The 20,281-nt window shown below is 42.8% G+C and overlaps 1 protein-coding gene across 1 annotated transcript in view; it reads right to left on the bottom strand.

Annotated features, from left to right (window-relative positions):
* The window catches only part of SHARPIN (SHANK associated RH domain interactor), a 279,055-nt gene extending 259,100 nt beyond the window's left edge, over window positions 1–19,955 (bottom strand). Inside the window, 1 exon segment of the mRNA XM_030220008.1 lies at window positions 19,371–19,955. Within this exon segment, the coding sequence (XP_030075868.1) occupies window positions 19,371–19,568 (198 nt within the window). The 5' untranslated portion in view covers window positions 19,569–19,955.
* Between the last annotated feature and the right edge of the window lie 326 nt (window positions 19,956–20,281).

Genomic DNA, 20,281 nt, shown 5'->3' with positions numbered 1-20,281 from the left:
TGAGGGTGCAGCGCTGAGGCTGACAGAGAAAAATCAGTGCTGTAAAACATTACATTCTCACTGGACTTCTGATACAAAGATCCAGCAGAAGCAGGAACCAAACCTACCTCAGTCACTAAGGAGCTATTAGGACCATGGTTCCTTGGTCCTGCTTGAGTTCAGAAGAGTCCTTGCTATGAGGAGAATTGGAGGAGTTACTTATTGGCATTTAAGAATAAATTCTATTTATGACATTCTTTGATTCCTCATTCCTTTTGGAAGTGCTTTGTTGTCTACACTACTCCTCTGACCTCCCTTCATGTTTGTAGTATTCTTTTTACTTACAGAAGACCTTGTTACCAAGTGCACGAGAAAAGCATCAGTTTGCTATGCATCAGAGCCATATACATGGCACAGAACTGAGGTATTTTCTTGTTGAATACAGTAGCAAAACAGATAAGTTGAGGGGGTGCTCCACTCTCAAAAGATCTTGTCAGCAACTTTCATCAAGGGACCACTCATGAGGAAGAAGCACTTGACTCAGTCTGTCAAGATGTTGTCCTTTCCTGGCAGGTATGTGGCTCGGAGAAACATTCCATGTGAAATAGCCCATTTTCATATTCCGAGTCTCTCAACTCAGAAGATACAATCCTGTCCCTCGCTGCTTGTTCACATAGTACATGGTCCATTTGAACCAGGATAGCCTTTTCTGGACGACCAAGCTTTGAAGGCCCTTAGAGTGTTCCGCACTGCCCTTATCTGATGAAGCTGTTCCTAAGCATATCACACGCCCTGGTGTAAAACCCATCTACTTGAGCTCTCCAGCCCAGTGTGGCTCAAGTTGGAAGGATTTGAAAAGATACTCCTTTTGTTAGGCTGAAATCGATTGTCCACTATAACAGTGAGTCCCACAGAGGGCTGATGACAGACACTATGTATCAAAGGTTCCTGTGGACCAAGTCCACTGGGCCTGCCTCCAATGAAGGCGTGCCAGGGATGGACTGTGGATTCTATGTGGCCCAGCATCTCAACATTTGACCAGCTGATACTTGCTGACTGAATTTCTTTCACAATGGGTAACAACCAACATACCGTGGAAGAAAAGTTGCTTGAGTCATGTCAAGCAAAGCACCTATGAACTCCAAATGAAGACTTGGAATAATTTATGATGAGCCCTAAACAACTGCAACACCCAAATGGTTAAGTGCATTGATTTCTCTGCTACTTTGACAAGTGTGTTTTACTAGCCAATCATCCAAATAGGGAACCACGTGCACTCATGCAAGGCGCTGGTAAAAGGGCAAAAGGCAGAAACACAATACTGGTAATGGTGTTTCTCTATGACAAATCTCAAATACATCCAAATCATAGGAAGTATCTGCATGTAAGTATACAAATCCCTTAAGTCTAGAGAACATAGAAATTAGGGAACGTAGGGGAAACCATCCTGAACTTTGTGTTTGGGGAGAGGTTTGTTCAGGGCCCTTAGGTCCAGAATGGAAAAGAATCTTACCATCTTTTTTATGATCAAGAATACTTGGAATAAAATCCCTGCCCTCTTTTTCCTGGTGAAATGGGTTCAACTGCATTGGCCTGCAAGAGGAAGGAGAAATTAGTTCTTACTTGCTAATTTTCTTTCCTTTAGTAGCAACAGATCAATCCTGGATTTGTGGATTAAGCCCGTCTGCCAGCAGGTGGAGATAGAGGGCACTGAATTTTACTGCCCCTAAGAGCCACAGTTAAATCACTCAGTATGCCGATAGCAAAGCAGTCCAAAGACACAAGCCAATGAGGGATGTCCCCTTCCTCTAGAACATGGAAACTGCAAGGCAATAAGCCCAAAGTACATCGACAGAGCAGTTTTCACCCTAAGAGAAAAAGAAAAACAGCCAAGGGAGGGTTATTGGATTGATCTGTTGCTACTAAAGGAAAGAAAACTAGCCGGTAAGAACTAATTTCTCCTGACTTAGCGTAACAGATCAATCCAGAACTTGTGGGATGTACCAAAACAGTCCTCAAGTAGAGTGGGCACTCTAAAGCCCCACATGGAGAATGGCTGCATCAAAGGAAGAAGCCTGTGCCGCAACATCCAGTCTGTAATGCTTAGAGAAGGTGGATGCCGAAGACCAGGTGGCTGATCGATACAATACTGACAATTTCTCCAAGGGGACCACCCAAGACTCCACAAAGAAAGTAGCCACCCCTGAACAGAGTGAACACAGAGTAGGAGGAATCACCCTGCCCAACAATAAATAAGCAAACGAAATGGCTTCCTTCACCTAGCGAGAAATCATTGCCTTGGAAGTAGCTAGGCCCTTCCTCGGACCCGCAAAGAGAACAAAAAGATAGTCAGAGCACCGGAAGTCATTTGTCACCTCCAAATACCAGAGCAGAATGTGACAAACATCCAAGAGCAGAAGCTTGGGATTCTTGGAACACCAATCCTCTTGCCAAAACAAAGGCGGCAGGATAGCCTGACACAGATGGAAGGATGAAACCACTTTCAAAAGAAAGGAAGGCACCATACAAATGGAAACGCCACCCTCCGTGAAGACCAGGAAAGGATCCTGGCAGAAAAGAGCCTGAAGCTCAGAAACCATCCTCGCCGACATAACGACTACCGAGAAAACCAAGAGTGAGGTCCTTAATAGATGCATTAGACAAATGCTCAAAAGGAGCCCTCTGGAAAGATTTCAGAATCAGACCAAGATTTTACAGAGGGCAGACAGCCCAAAGAGGCGGCTGCAACCGATTGATACCACCCCCCCCCCCCCCCCAAACAAAATGGAAAACATTAGAGTGAGCAGCCAGGGAGGAATTGCCCACGTGGTCCCTGTAGAAAGCCAAGGCAGCCACCAGGACCTTCAAGGAGTTCAAGGCCAGCCCCTTCTTGAAACCATCCTGCAGGAAGGAGAGAAGCTGAGGAACAGATGCCTGAAAGGGTGAAATTGCCTTCTCCTGGAACCATGCTTCTAAATCTCTACATGTGAGCATAGGTCATAGATGCTGAGCACTTCCTAGCCTGCAGAAGAGAGTTGTGACCACATCCTCTGGATAACCCTTCCGCCTCAAGCACCCAAGAGCCAGGCTGTAAGACCAAAGCGAGACGGGACCCTGATGAAGACCGACTCTTGACGGAAGGATTGGGGGGGGGGGGGGGAATCATCCACCAGAAGACAGACGAGATCTGCATACCACGGCCTCCTGAGCCAATCCGGAGCCACCAAGATCACCCGACCCAGATAAAGGGCAATGCACCAGAAGACCCAACCAATCAATGGCCACGGCAGAAACAGAGCAGCTCGTCTTGCAGCCAAGGTTGGAAAAGGGCATTCAGCCCCAAGGAGCTGGAGTCCCTCTTGTGACTGAAGAAATGTGGAACTTTGGCATTTGCTCCCACTGTCTTTAGGGTCCATGAATGGAGACCCCCAAGTCAAGGTTACGAGCGAAAACACTTGGTCAGAGAGTTCCCATTCCACATGATCCAAGGACGTACTGCTTAGATAACCCACCTGCACATTCAAGCTCCCAGAAATATGCACCACAGAGAAAGCCTGGAGGTGACGCTCTGCCAAACACAGCAGCAGGCGAGCCTCCAAGGCTAGGGCCACACTCCAGGTAGCACCTCTGTGGATTCACACACAAAATCGCAGTCGCATTGTCAGAGATAATCCGGACTGGATTACTCACAGTTCTAGCCAGGTAATCAGCTGGAGATCACTTCCCCTGGGCTATGCAGCCAAGACAGTGTGTGCCCCAATCAGAGAGGCTGGCATTCGTCATGATCCCTGCCAAAGGTTGGCAACCTGAAGCCACCAGGACTTGGGGGTTTTCGCAAGATGGGAAAAGAAAAAATAAAAATAGGGAATCAACATACAAGATCCAGCATGGAAAAAAAACAGTGGATCCCCCAAAAATTCCAAAATGTGCAAAATGTTCAATTAATTCACCACTAAAATAATAAATACATAAATAATTAAAAGTCTGACATGGCCATGTTTTGCCCTCCCAAGGGCTGTGTCAGGGGCTTGAAACAGAACTGTCAACAAACATACAAGTTTCTTGGAGAGGAGGTGACACAAACTTCTATTAAGAAATGAACAGAGACTTATATTCAGATTTCAGACTGTTACACCAAAAGGACAATCAAGAAATAGATTTATCAGTATTTCTGTAATTCTTCATGTGCCGTGAGTACCTTGTAAATGTGTTTTAACTTTTTTTAATGGCTTTTACAAGTTTATTTTTGTATGTGCTATGATTTATTTGGAGGTTTTATATGGCTTTTGTATAAGCTCTCTGGTAATGCTTTTATTCCACATAAGTTACTTCCCTTTTCATATTTATTATACATTTTATATTTTACGTAGTGGTTGGGGCATATGTAGTTGATTCAGAATTTTTGGCAGCTTGGAGGAGCCAAATCTCTGACATATCTTTTAAGAGAAATTTTTTTTTTTTTTTTTAAGAAGTTTAATGACCTTTAACTCCTTGAGGATCCTTTATTATGTCAACTGTACATTTGATCTGTTAATTGCTGTTCCTGCTTCTTCTGAGAAGAAAGGAGTAGCCATACTGGGTCAGACCAATGGTCCATTTAGCCCAGTATCCTGTTTGCAAACAGTGGCCAAGCCAGGTCGCAAGTATCTGGCAGAAACCCAATTAGTAGCAACATTTCATTCTACCAATCCCGAGCCAAGCAGTTAGTTCTTCATGTCTGTCTCAATAGCAAACTATGGAATTTTGCTCCAGGAACTTGTCCAAACCTTTTTTAAACCCAGATATGCTAACCACTGTTACCACATCCTCCGGCAAAGAGTGCCAGGGCTTAATTCATTGAGTGAAAAATATTTCCTCCTATTTGTTTTAAAAGTAAAAACTTCCTCGAGTGTCCCCTAGTCATAGTAACATAGTAGATGACGGCAGAAAAAGACCTGCGCGGTCCATCCAGTCTGCCCAACAAGATAAACTCACATGTGCTTTTTGTGTATACCTTACCTTGATTTGTACCTGTCCTTTTCCGGGCACAGACCGTATAAGTCTGCCCAGCACTATCCCCACCTCCAAACCACCAGTCCCGCCTCCCACCATCGGCTCTGGCACAGACCGTATAAGTCTGCCCAGCACCATCTCCGTCTCCCGCCACCAGCTTTGCCACCCAATCTCGTCTAAGCTCCTTAGGATCCATTCCTTCTGAGCAGAATTCCTTTATGTTTATCCCACACATGTTTGAATTCCGTTACCGTTTTCATTTCCACCACCTCTCGCGGGAGGGCATTCCAAGCATCCACTACGCTCTCTGTGAAAAAATACTTCCTGACATTTTTCTTGAGTCTGCCCCCCTTCAATCTCATTTCATGTCCTCTCGTTCTACTGCCTTCGCATCTCCGGAAAAGGTTCGTTTGCAGATTAATACCTTTCAAATATTTGAACGTCTGTATCATATCACCCCTGTTTCTCCTTTCCTCCAGAGTGTACATGTTCAGGTCCGCAAGTCTCTCCTCATACGTCTTGTAACGCAAATCCCATACTATTCTTGTAGCTTTTCTTTGCACCGCTTCAATTCTTTTTACATCCTTAACAAGATACGGCCTCCAGTATCTTGTCTTTGTGCTTTTGGAAAAAAAAATAATTTTGATTTACTTCTATTTGTTCTACACCACTCAAGATTTTGCAGACCTCAAATCATATCTCCCCTTATCTGTCTCTTTTCCAAGCTGAACAGCACTAACCTCTTAAGCCTTTCCTCATACAAGAGGAGTTCCATCCCCTTTATCATTGTGGTTGCTCTTCTTTGAACCTTTTCTAATTCTGCTATATTTTGAGATACAGCGACCAGAACTGTAAACAATACTCAAAGTTTGGTTGCACCATGGAGCGATACAGAGGCATTATAGTATTTTCAGTCTTACTCGCCATCTCTTTCCTAACAATTCCTAGCATCCTGTTTGCTTTTTTGGCCACAGCCACACACTGGACAGATGATTTTGGCCTATTATCTACAATGACACCTAGATCTCTTTCTTGAGTGCTGACCCCTAAGGTGGACACTAGCATCAGGTAACTATGATACGGATTTTTCTTTCCAATGTGCACCACCTTGCATTTGTCCATATTAAATTTCATTTGCCATCTGGACGCCCAGTCTTTCAATTTCCTAAGGTATTTCTGCAATATTTCACAGTCCGCACATGTTTTAGCAACCTTGAATAGTTTTGTGTCACCTACAAATGTATCACCCCGCTTGCTGTTCTGATTTCCATATCATTTTTAAATACGTTAAATAGCACCGATCCCAGTATTGATGTCTGGGGCACTCCACTGTTCACCCTCCTCCATTGAGAAATGACCTTTGAACCTTACCTCCTGTTTTTTGTCCAATAACCAATTCCTAATCCACACCTGAACCTTGCCTCCTAGTCCATGACTCTAATTTTCGAAGGAGTCTCATGAGGAACTTTATCAAAAGCCATCTGAAAGTCTAGATACACCTTTATCCACGTTTATTCATGCCTTCAAAGAAATGAAGCAAATTGGTGAGGCAAGACTTCCCTTGGTTAAACCCATGCTGACTCTGTCCCAGTAAAATCTTGTTCGTCTACGTGTTCCATAATTTTATTTTTTATAATAGTTTCTACTATTTTGCCCAGCACTGACGTCAGGCTTACTAGTCTGTCATTTCCCAGATCACACCTGGAACCTAAAATGTGGTGCCATATTGGCCACCCTCCAATCTTCAGGTACGATTTTAATGACAGGTTACACATTACTAACAGCAGATCAACAATTTCATGCTTGAGTTCTTTGAGTAACCCAGGATGTATGCCATCCGGTTCAGGTGATTTACTATTCTTGTCAATTTGGCTCAGTACATCTTCCAGGTTCATCAATATTTCTTTCAGTTCCTCTGCATCACCACCCTTGAAAACCATTTCTGGTACAGGTAGATCTCTTATATCTTCTTACATAAAGACAGAAGCAAAGAATTTATTCAGTTTCTCCGCTATGGCCTTGTCATCCCTAAGCGCCCCTTTTGCTCCTTCGTTATCTAATGGTCCCACAGATTCCCTCTTCTGATGTACCTAAGAAAGTTATTTTGAGTTTTAGCCTCTGTGGCAAGTTTCTCTTCATATTCTCTTTAAGCCTTCTTTATTAATGCATTGCATCTGTCTTGCCAATGCTTATGTTGCTTCTTATTTTCCTCATTTGGGTCTTTTTCCCATTCTTTGAAGGGCAACCTTTTGGCTATAATAGCCTCTTTTACTTCACCTTTAACTATGCTGGCTGAGGAGAGAGGTATGTGTGTATGATTATATTCACAGCACTTTTGGAATTGTGTTTGGTAGAGCTTTTTGCTTTTGTGGCATTTGCTATACCTATCAGCAATTGGAACATTACATATTAAGTTTTCATTTGCTTTAACTCCTTGAGGATCTTTTATTAAGTAAGCTGTAGACGTGCTCTGTTAGATTCACCACCATTGCTGTTTTTGAGGAGAGAAGTATGTGCTTTTGGAAATATGTTTGGTAGAATTATTTGCTTGGCTGTGGTGGATTCCACAAAGGTAGAGAGCAATCAGCAAGTGGAACATTACATATTAAGTATCTGAGACACTAGTACTTTGTTATAATGAGGTTTTATTTGACTTTGTAAACTTTGAAGATGATATGTAACTTTAAAAAAAAAAAAGGGGCTCTCTAGAGTTAACAGACATGAAAAGAACTGTATTATCTCCTCTAGCTCATAGGATGCTTTGAGAGGATAAATATAGCTGCCCCTATATAAGCACTATTACAATATTATTTAGTGTGTAAATGTACAATTTTTTTCAGTGATCTTCTATGTTTATAATTTCTCTTTTGTTTTCAGTAGTTTAAAACCAGTAGATGAAGAATTCTATCCACACCACTGGGGTATGCATTGTCTAAGATATATTTATATAAGGCTTAGCACACATGTGGATGGTTAATTATTTGTGTTTTTACATATGGTCTGTATTCTAATTTATGATTTTTTTATTTTATCATTTATACTAATATGTTTTTGTATGTTTATTGACAGTTCTGTTTCAAGCTCCTGACGCAGCTCTTTGAGAAGGTGAAACATGGCCGTGTCGGGCTTTTAATTATGCATTTATTATTTTAGTGGTGAATAAATTGAACATTTTGTATTTCTTGCACATTTTGGAAGGTTTTTTGTTTTTTTTTTAGAACTACTACTTCTTTCTTCTCGCTAGACAAGTCCAGGGAAGGCAGACCTCATAAAACTGATGAGCAGACCAGCGAGAGAGAAGAGATGACTGGAGAGGCCTCATATGCGCCCGGACCCAGGACACCACATCCAGCATCACCACCATGGATCCCAGAAACTGCATGAAGTCTCAGGCCCTGGGATGGGGGAAGAGCCAGCAGGCGATCAATCTGCGGCTGCAACTTCACAATCTTGGAGGAAGGAAGAAACATCCTTAAGACTTGAGTGTCGAACCAAACTCAGAGATACTCCAGGGTCCGAGAAGGAACCAGCCAGCTCTTGGAGAGGTTGATCACCCAGCTGCGAGACATCACCTACTTAGTGGCCTCCAAGCTGGCCTGGAACGAGGAAGCCCATTATCAGCCTGTTGTCCAGATGGACTCTGATGCCCGAATGTCGAAGGAAGGCAGCCACCAACACCATCACTTTGGAAAAGGTTCTGGGGGCCATGGAGAGATCAAACGGCATGCCCAGAACTGGAAATGCTGCCACAAAATCGCAAATCAAAGAAACTGCTTAGGCGGAGCCCAAATGGGAATGTGAAATTAGGCCTCCTTGATATTCAGAGCAGTGAGGAATTCCCCTGGCTGTACCAAGGCAATCATAAACCACAGAGTTCCCATCCAGAAAGGAGACACTTGTAGGGCCTTGTTCACCCACTTGAGATCCAGGATGGGGCAAAAGGAACCCTCTTCTTGGAAGCTAGGAAATAGATAGAATATCTGCCGCAACCTTCTTCCCCTGTATGCACTGGAACCACCGCACCAAGCCACAAGAGGCCCTTTAGGGTGTTGCGAACCTGCCTATTCTGAGACATGCCACATGGGGACTCAGAGAAACAGTGTGCGAGAGGGGAGGAAAGTTTCAGCTTGCAGCCTTTCTGAAAGATCTCCAGGACCCACTGGTCCATTGTAATTAGGGCCCACTCCTCATAAAATTCGGACAACAGACCTCCTATATGAACCCCCAAAAAGGGCCTCAGGACACCTTCACTGAGATGAATGAGAGGCATTCGAGGCCCGGAAGGGCTCCCCCTCCCCTTTCTACCCGACTCAAAGAAAGGCTGTTGTTGCTGAAACCGGGACCTGGAGGAGGCCAAGGAATGACCCAGCCTGTAGCACCTGGCATCCTGGAAACGGAAGCGAGCCTGGGAAGAACGGGAAGACGGCTTAGGCCAATCCTCAAACTACAGGACTTGGATTATCCGAGATCCTTAACCAAATGCTCCAAACAGGAGCTTGCCTGAAAGGAAAACTTGGTCAGTGTTGACTTGGAGTCAACATCAGCCGCCCAGTTCCAAAGTCACGGTAAGCAACGAGCAGACACAGCCAGCGCAACCTACTTTGCAGAAGCCCGAAGTAGGTCAAAGACCACAAGCTAGGTAGGCCAGACCCGCCTCTGAGAAAGGTAAGTCCAAGGACTCCAGGTCCCCTGGCACAGAGGCATCCACTGCCCGTTGGGTAAGCTTAAGGCATGCACTAGATCCAGGCACTGTGCCATAAGGCAAAGGGTAGCCACCTCAAATGCCATTAACAGTTTTGCGCTTCCAATCCTGCATGTCCTTGAGGGACATGCCCCCCTGGACAGGAACCATAGTCTTCTTAGTCACCGCCATAACCAAGGAATCAACCACAGGCAGCTTCCAATACCTGAAGATGGTATCCTACCCAGACTATTTTGAGAATACACCAGTCTGAGTTATAAAGAGCCTTTTTTTTTTTTTTTGCAAGTGTACTAAATATAACATACTTTGACCTGAGTAAATGGCTACTTAATGGTGGCATTGCAAAACAAAAACATATCAGTGTTGTAGAGCACAATTTTCTCTTTCAGATGATACTGTTCACAAGCTGATTCAGGCAGACTTTTTTAAATAATTGGCTTTGAACTTTGGTACATTTTACCGTTTGCACTGACAGTGCCAACTTTGAAGAGATCCTGCAGGGCGGTTATAGATGCTGGTTAGTTACAAATCTGGCAGTATTATGTCCAGCACAAGCATAATGCTTGTTCAAAATTTCAAGTCCGTATCTTTGTTTGCATGGAAGTTGTTGCGGTCTGAATATTGATCCAAATATGTTCCAATGAGTCGCGACCAATTTTGGGAAACTTTGTTTAACACCTGACTCGCGCAACAGATAAAATTTGAACAAAATTGGAGAACATGATGGTGGGAACTTTTAAAATTTTAGACCACCTGGCATGGAATGACCCATTTCAAACTGTTTGTTGTTCCTATTTACGTCTTTGCTCATTAGTTGACGGTGTTAATTCTGCAATCTTTTGTCTGATTTTTACTTGTCATCTGATCTACTATGGTCTCTTTTGCAACCTCACTATCAGGATACTCTGTCTTCCCTGTTTTGGTGATATCTTTGAAAGATACCTTGTTCCGAACCATGTGTTTCTGAATGACTGTCAGACGGATTCCCAAAGGTTCTAGTTTAAAAGCTGCTCTCTCTCTTTTTTAAATGCTGATGCCAGCAGCCTCGTCCCACCCTGGTTAAGGTGAAGCCCATCCTTCCAGAATTGGCTGCCCCTTTTCCAAAATGTTGCCCAGGTCCTTACAAATCTAAAACCCTCCTCCCTGCACTGTCCATTGCATCAGCCACGCATTAAGACTCCACAGTAAAAGACCCCCCCAAGAGAAATATCAATACTTGTCACATATTTGCAAAATATACAAGGATAATCACCAAGTCTTCTGGGATAATGTTCTATAGATAGATCAGTAAAAAGTGGAGATCTTTAGAAACACAGGTCCTATTATGTCTGCTGTAAAGCAAATAAGAGCATTCCACAGTAAGATCATACCAACAGTCAAACATGGTGGTGGTAGTGTGATGGTGCGGCTTTGCTGCCTCAGAACCTGGACAAAAACTTGCCTTTATTGAAGGAACTAAGAATTCTGCATTGTATCAGAAAATTCTAAAGAATGCCTAGTCATCTGGCTGTGAGCTGAAGGTGAAGTGTAAATTGGATTATGCAGCAAGACAATGATCCAAAACACAAAAGCAGGTCTACATCTTAATGATGAGGGGAAAAAAATTAAAGTTTTGGGTTGGACTAATCAAGGTCCTGACTTGAATCCAACAGTTATGCTCTAGCAGGACCTGAAATGAGCAGTTCATGCAAGTGTTCAAACATAAAGGCCAGTCGCTGATTTGGTGTACTACTGGGTCAATTCCTCCACTGAGAGTATTTCCAGGATATCATACCCTGGTTTGTATGATTAAGGTTTTGGAATTTTTACCAGAGGTAATTTGGGGACATTTCATGTTTTTAGTGTTTAAATTAAATCAGCTCTGCAAAGAATAAGCAGATTACTCAAAAGCAACAAAAATACTAATACCTAACTATAGTGAGCATTCAGTTGCAATTATTTGATGCTACAGGTGGTGCAACCAGTTATTAAGTTTAGGGGGCAGTTGCTTTTTCATATGAGTGATATGGTGTTGGGATAACTTTGTTCCCTAATAAATGAAATAACTAAAAAAAGAAATACTGTGTGTATTTACTCAGGTTCGCTTTGTCTAATATTACATTTTGTTTAAAGATCAGATATTCAGTGTGACACATCTCTCTATATAAAACACACCTCCAACATTCTAATGAAGCCTCACTTTCCCAACGTTCTAAAGTGAGGCGGCAGAGACCACTTTTTGAACATCAGTGTTTGCCCCGCCCACGTGCTGCTGATTGGCTGTGCCTCAGGTGATGCACACAAAGTACGGTTCCACCCGCCCACGCGCTGCTGATTGGCTGTGCCTCAGGTGATGCACACAAAGTACGGTTCCACCCGCCCACGCGCTGCTGATTGGCTGTGCCTCAGGTGATGCACACAAAGTACGGTTCCACCTCCCAAACACTCACATGGACTTAGAAACCACCAAGCCTTTGAATGGGACCGGTGCTGCAGAGGAGCAGGAGTGGGACAGCGAAGAAAATGCAGCGGCGTTCAGGAAAAAAACAAACACACACGAGTCCCGCCCCTTCCTGAGGAGGGGGTAGTTACCAGCACGGGGACCAACCGCGAGGAAAGCGCGGACGAAGAACGCCACTAAACAACCACTACATCGCGGACCTTACTCTGCAAGCTGTTCATGCGGTGAGTCTCCAAGCCGGCGTTCAGTGCCTACAACAGAGACTTCCAAACACATGCGCCCTCAGCCCCGCCCCCCCCTACAGAATGCCACCCACATTCCACACTAAAACCAAACCAACCCCCCCCCCCCAAAAAAAAAAAACCACCCAAACGGAAACCTCCGGCGCCCAACCCCCCCCCCCTAAAAAAAACGGATAATAGCCCACCTGAGTGCCCAGCTGAAATCAGTGCCTACAAGGAGACCTCCAGACACATGAGCCCTCAGCCCCGCCCCCCCTACAGAACACCACCCACATTCCACACTCGAAAAAAAACCCATATCTACTCCTACTGCCTGCCTGCAACGGATCCCTCTGGTTTCAACAAAAATACAAGTGCCTACAAATACCACATCAGAGTGCCCTGCTGAATTAAGATTACTGTATCACACTCACACGCAGAGAATCACCCCCTACCAGCCACAAAAAAACCCCACATCTAATATGGACAATCAGCATCACTCACTAACACATATACATACAACCAAACTGCCCACCACCCAAAATGCCACACACTGCCATGGACAGACAACATCTTGCTTTCACACTCATACACACACACTCCCTCCCCCAACCCCCTTAATACAAAAACTGAAACAGTAAAAACCTGCATCTCTCTCTTACAAACACCCACAGAATCCCATAATACCCCCCCCAAAAAACACAAACACTCATACAGAACAACCCTACCCCACAAACACCCCCTTACAAACACCCCCCCCCCACAAAATGGCACACACACCCACAGACACCCACAACCCCCCTGAAAACCACAAACACTCATACAGAACAACGCTACCCTACCCCCCAAACACCCCTCCCCCCCCCCAAAAAATAGCATACACCCATAGACCCCCACAACCCCCCCTCAAAACCACAAACACTCATACAGACTTTACAACTTAAAAAAAAAACTCTTTTCCTTTTTAAAAAAAAAAATATCCCTTAATATCAAACAGAAAAAGAAAACAAAAAAAAAAAAACCCCACATGCTAGCGCCCATTTCATTTGTTTTGGAAACGGGCCTTTTTTACTAGTATACAATAATAGGGGAAATCAGGAGGGACAAATTTTAGTATCGCTGTAGGAAGCAGTCACCACTAGCTGCAACATATATGGATATGCAGCCAACATTAAGACTGTTTTTTTGCAGTAAACCATAAACATGTGTTATTAAAGTAAGAACTTGCTATAACACTCAATCCAGAATCAAAGTGGTTTACAATAAAACTAACAAAGCTTCTTAGAAGTGATCAATATTTTCGGAGAAAATCCAAGATGGCGACGAAGCAGGTTGTGTGAGAGGAACTGTAGGGGTATTTCCCTGTGATGGCTTTGGTTCATACAAGCCTAGTGCATCCTTTTACAAACAAGATGGATGCTATCACCTCTGACATGTATCCTACTGTGTCAGTGAGATCCAGCTTCAGCTTGAGGAAAAACACTGGCAGATTCACTGAAGCCAAGGACATTCTGTGTTCCAACCCCCTCCCTTTTTTTTTATCATCCTGAGAAGCTGAGAAGGGAGTCAATCTTAGCACCAGAAGTTTCAAGGTCACAAAACAAAGAACTCTGCTCGCCCAGGTACTAATTGGACGAGATCGTAATTGGGTTCCTGCAGTCACATGACCGAGAGGTACTGGGAAAAGCGGGAACTGAAGAAAGTAGTAAGGCGGAGACCCTCGTAAGAGGAGCAACCGGTGAGAGGACAGGAGAAATCCAGCAAGGCTCGGGGTGAGCCAGAGACTGTGTTTGATACCAACCTTGTGACCTGCATAACTGGTGCAATTACGTGTGGCGGAGAAATTGACTCTGAGATCCAAAGGAGGGACAGAAACCTGCTTGCTGCAGAGAGAGACCTGCTCGACATCTAAGACACATACAGCTAAGACAGTGTCTGGGGAATCTAATCCTGTCATCTGAAGCTGTCATAAGGAGAACGGTGAGATCACTGTGAATTACTTCCTAGTCTGGGGTTAGTTAGTGGGGTTTATCTAATGTAAGATTGGTTTATGTCAGCTCTTGGTCAGAGAATAAGCTGCTACTGTGTATTTTGCATAAGATGTGTGATTTTCTCATAAGGATTATTAGGATATCATTTGTACTGTTCTAATCATTACGGTATTTAGTCTAAGGATAATCAGTGTACAGTTAGACCGTATATTTTGGTAGTGTTCTTATCAGTAAGAGATTTATAGTGCAGAGAAGCTTGTGCAGAGTTCTATTTTGTATCTTATCTATTTTCTTACTTCTAATAAACATAATATATATCACTGTGGCTTGTGTTCCCTTCTCTAACAATAACACCTGGAGTGGGGGCCAGAAGCAAGATTCCTATATATACATAACACTCTAGACAGAGCTAGTGAGTTTGTTAGACAGACTTCTGCATCTGGGAATCTTGGTATAAGTGATCTGTGGGTAACTGTTATCCTAAGGATTATTTATTTACCTCCTACAGAACACTCTCTTCAAAATTCTAAAAATATATCTTGTTCTTCAGAATGAGCATGCCGAAAAGGAAGGGTAAGCCCAAGAGACCCCCCCCCCTCCCGAAGCTAACAACAGGAATGACATCGGGGGAGGCAACAGTGTAAGGGATTCAAACTGTTGGTTTGCAAGAGGAAATTTCTCTGTGTGCCTCGGCGATTCAGCCTCTTGTGAGACCCCAAGAAATATCACTAGAATCTATCTGGACTGCTCTTGAATCCTTGCATAAGGTTTGTGCCTCTTTTGTATCAGTCTCATTAAATAATGCTACTCAAGTAAGAGATGTAAAAGAAAAGAATGAAGGTGTCTTAACTAAACAGACTATTTTGGAAACAGACATGGTTAAAATACAAGAACAAGCCCAAATATCAGGAGACCGATTAGTATTGTATTGGAAAATAGAAAATTTAGAGAACATATCAAGAAGTTTAAATCTCCGTATATTAAATTTTCCACAATCTCAATATGTTACTCCAAGAAATATGTTTTTCAAATTCTTAAAAGAGAACTTTAAATATTTAGATCAGTCTCTTCCACTTCTTCAGAAATTATATTATCTAGAAGTAAAATCAAAACAAGATCTTAATGCACAACAAAAAGTTCCAATACAACTGGATATTTCAACAGAAACACTGGATATTACAGACTTTTTGGAACAATCTAAAGAGGAAATTAAAACTAGAGCAACCTTGTTTCATTTGTATTTTTTCAAGATAAAGAAGCCTTATTAAGGCTTTATTTTAAAAATATTCATCCTAAATTTATGGGAAGCAAAGTTTCAATTTTCCCAGATATTTCCAGATGGACTCAACAGAGGAGGAAGAAGTTTCTTGAAATGAAACAAGAATCAATTGGGTTAAATGCTCATTTCCAATTGAGATTTCCTTGCAAATGTTTATTATTCTTTAAAGACAAAAGATATGTTTTCTTTGAACCAGATCAGTTACGTCATTTTTTTTAATATGCAAGGTAATAAGGAGCAGAATCAGATGTGAGCGGTTTAATTTGATAGGGGATAACCTCCTGCTTTTTTTTTTCTTTTTGTTAAATTAAGCTTCTTAGACCAACTTCCTTTGGTATAGTCATTGATTTTCTCCATATTTGTGGACTTGTTAACCAATACTTTATTATTATATTGTGATTTTTTTTTCTTTCATTTGGAGAATATTGCTTAAGAATTGGTATATCCAATCAAAGATTGTTATATCTTTGTATTATATGAAAATGTTATATCTTTGTATTATATGAAAACTAATAAAGAAATAATATATAAAACAATACACAATGGTAAAAAGTAAAAGTCTAACAGAAAGTAAAGAACAATAGAATTGCTATCTCTGACCCACAGACCCCTACTCTCCACCAGATACTCAGAGCATATGAAATCTTAGTACAATATTCTGGAAAAGCCAATAATTTTAAGTCCTACTTAAACATTTTTTTAACTAGATTCAGTATTAAGGTAAGGCGGTAATGTATTCCACAACACAGGAGCCAAATAGGAAAAAAGTGCATTACATCCAGGCTGCGCCCCAGTCATGAGGGAACCACTAAGTTATAATGCATAACTATACGGATAGCAGCTAAATATCACCGCTTATATGTATAGCTAATCATCGCCGTAAACCCCTGTCTGCCACTAATTGAGCTAGGAGGAGCATAGACACGGTGTAGTCTAAAGAAGGGATCACCGTTGTCTTGCCTTTGATATGGAGCGGAGCAGCGGGAAAGAGACTGCTGCTGTCTTGCTTTTGATGTTGAGCGGTGCTGCAGGAAACGCTGCGACACTGGATGCCTTGAAGTCTGTCACACTGAGAAGAGCATTTCTGTCTAAGTATACTTTTGATGTTCTAATGTTGGCCACTGTTAAGGAGGTTTTTCTGACCAATTATTACTTTTTAACTATTGACAGCCATGAGTTATAAAAACAAGTGGTTTAAGTAACTAAAGGACATTGCACCAGTTTAATGAGGTCTTCCTCCCCCCCCCCCCATTTTTTTTTTACAATAGCCATTTAGCTCACTTGAAATTATTTTGATTTTCCAAATTTCATAGTATTTGCTTGTTTGATTTAAGGTTGCACTTATAAATTACATAGGAACAAAACTGATGTATATTGTACATTGATCTTCAATTCTACTTATATAAGGTGAAACATGACAAAATGGATGAAATGTGATTGTTAACTGGTACTAATACAAACATGTCGTCTGCATATGAGAAAACATAGCCCTAATGGTGAAAAAACCATGACAAAATTAAGACATGTAAACATTAAACATCGCGGGTAAGAAAGACCCTTTGCCTAATCATGAATCTCATTATACCAGTTTCTAACCAAGTAACTGGAGCCCATACCACAGCTGCTCAATTTATTTAAAAAGTTATCTATAAGACATCTTGTCAAAAGCCTTTGCTCAAATCCAGTGACATCTAGCACTCTCCATGCAGTCAACAAAACTGATCAGGTTCATCTAAGACTTGACCCTGGTAACATCATTCTACCTCAGATCCTGTAATCCTACTGGATTTTAGAAACTGCATTACCCTTCATTTTATACTACTAAAAGCAGGATAATCGAAATAAACTGATGGGAAAGATACTCATTAATCCAACAAAACAAAAAACACACAATAGTGTAAAAGCGTCAGAAAAAAATATATACTCAATGTAGCCATGCTCATAGAAAATAGACACCCTAAAAAAGCTGCTTGGTGTCTATGCTCGTAGTTCATATCACAGAATTTTTACCACTGCACATAAGTTTTCAATCTAAAGCACACCCTTACAATAAAGTCCAGTGTGTCTGTATTCAAAGCCATTCTTTAAATGGATATTACTTTTTTTTTTTTTAGATAAGTACTTTTTGATACAACCAGAAAATCAGCAGTCACCGACCCTCTGGGAGACCTTCATTTTGACAGTGATCAACAAAATCTCTGCATTCTTCAACGTTCTCACTAAAGCAGTACTCAATCTTTATGTGGCCATGACCCCGGCCAAATAAAAGTGTGTGTGACCCCCCCCCCCCCCATGGTGCAGAATGATGCATCTATGGAGACAGCCCATCCAGGCTGACCCCCAAACGTGGGTTTTACGACTCTATTTGATGTGCTGATCCACAGTATGAGCTCTGCTCTAAAGGATATTCGCTAATGGGACAAGCATAGAGGATCTCTAAGTAAGTGGAAGGGATTATAGAGCTTAACCTATATCATGTCCTCCTTCCTGGGCGCTTTAATGTACTCCACCTTACTACTACTAAACATTTCTAGAGCGCTACTAGGGTTACGCAGCGCTGTACAGTTTAACAAAGAAGGACAGTCCCTGCTCAAAGGAGCTTACAATCTAAAGGATGAAATGTCAAGTTGGGCAGTCTAGATTTCCTGAATAGAGGTATAGTGGTTAGGTGCCGAAGGCGACCTTGAAGAGGTGGGCTTTGAGCAAGGATTTGAAGATGGGCAGGGAGGGGGCCTGGCGTATGGGCTCAGGTAGTTATTCCAGGCATGGGGTGAGGCGAGGCAGAAAGGGCGGAGCCTGGAGTTGGCGGTGGTGGAGAAGGGCACTGAAAGGAGGGATTTGTCTTGAGAGCGGAGGTTAGAACTGACATAATTAAAATCCAGAGCCCTCACACCTGTATCTGGATCCTGCTATTATGCCTGTATTGACCACTGACTCACTAAACCGTGTAGACTATGTAAATGCAATCATTTTCAGAGAACACAGTATAACCTTCACATCCTTTTGAAAGAATTAAAAGAAAGCTTTGCTTTACTGTTGTGTGTAGGGGGTAATTGTTTTGTGTTTACATTCTAGAAAATGTTTTGTTTATTTGTTTTTACAAGTTTGACATATATGGCTCCGATTCATACGTTTTTTTGTATGGGCTGGTTTTCTTTATGTAGAGGATCACAAAGACCAGTACAATGTGATTTTGTATGTGTCTCACCAAGGAAAAAGGCACAAAATGCAAACACCCTCCCCTTTACTTTTGAAACCTGTGCTTCCGAATCCGCAGAAACTCACTTTCGATTGAACGTACAAAGAGGTAGGATTATATTTTGAAGGCCTGGGACACAAGGAATGAGTAGCATTGATGATAATCCATTTCAATTTTAGGAGCCGATCTAGGAAGAGGATGGGGTTTTGGTGTCACGGCGGCAGTGGAAGCCTAAACCTGTTCTGATTTTGGCTGTATTTCACCTTGTCCTGTATCACCAGTACGAATGAGCTGGAGTGGACACGGACTGTTTGTTACAGACTTTCGGTTTCACTTCCGCGATCCTATGTTGTGGATGCTACAGCTGACATGCACTGCCGAAGTTGATACGTTGAGTGCTTAAGAACATGGGGGGGGAGGGGGAGGTGGCAGAACAGGCCGCAATTTTAAACTCTGACATTGATAAGGAGAGGACAGTGACAGAAAGACTTCCTGAAGTCGCTGAGCGGCGAGCGCCATTTCCCCCTGACTGGAGGAGGGTACTTCTGGAGCCGTCCACCCCCTTACCATGCTACTGCTGCCCTTGGACTCAGTGTGCCGCAGCGTCAGGCGGAATTCTCCAGCTCTCTCCGGCTCCATGAGCAGCTGCAGACGCAAAACTTCGTCACCACCGCCGCTCCCGGACGAGACAGACACCCGCACGGACATAAGTACTGTGGGCAGCTGGGGCGCCTCCGCCGGGGCCTGGCAGGGCGGCTTCGCCATCACCGGCCTGCGCCTTGCTCCGCCGTCCCGCGCGCTCCAGTCTCACGCCCCCCTTTTCCTCTGTTTTTGAACCGCTGCTGCTGGCCCCAAGAGTAGAGCTACTACTACTTCCCGTCCCAGAACGCGCAGGTGCTAACTAAACGACGTCAGCGCGCGACCACATCCAGGCCTGCAGTGCTCACACCAAAGATCTCAACTCGCTCTCCATAGCGTCCACACAGAAAACCTGTGCCCTGCGCGGACCAATGCGATGTAACATAACAAAAAAAAAACCCGCCTCCGGAAAAAGGCACGAGATCCTGGGCGGCCATCTTTAATTCGGGCAACAACCAAGGCGATTTAATAGACAGGAGACCAAGTGACGTCAAAACGTCGAAACCAATTAGGGTAATGTAAGTTTCCCCTTCCCTGCGCAGCTGTCATCCCCGTACAGTCAAAACTAAGCAAGTAAACATATGAGCTGCTGCATCCAACTTAGTTATTCTTTACTGCTGGTAGCATTTTTATTAATATCACTATATTTTCTAACTTGCCGGCTTGTGCAGTATACGGATCTGTACATCTGCTGTTTGGAATTTTGGAAGATAGAAATAAAGAAATAAAAATTATATTTTGGATGTACTCTGTAGAAGTTTACTTTTGCAATGTGATGGATGCCTGTTCTAGTGTGTGCATGTGATAATCTTTGAATAACTGCCTATACTAATGGCTAT

The sequence above is a fragment of the Microcaecilia unicolor genome, chromosome 1 (assembly GCF_901765095.1).
Source record: "Microcaecilia unicolor chromosome 1, aMicUni1.1, whole genome shotgun sequence".
Taxonomy (NCBI): Eukaryota; Metazoa; Chordata; class Amphibia; order Gymnophiona; family Siphonopidae; genus Microcaecilia; species Microcaecilia unicolor.
The sequence above is the reverse complement of the archived record's forward strand: the minus strand, read 5'-3'. Positions and strand labels throughout refer to the sequence as shown.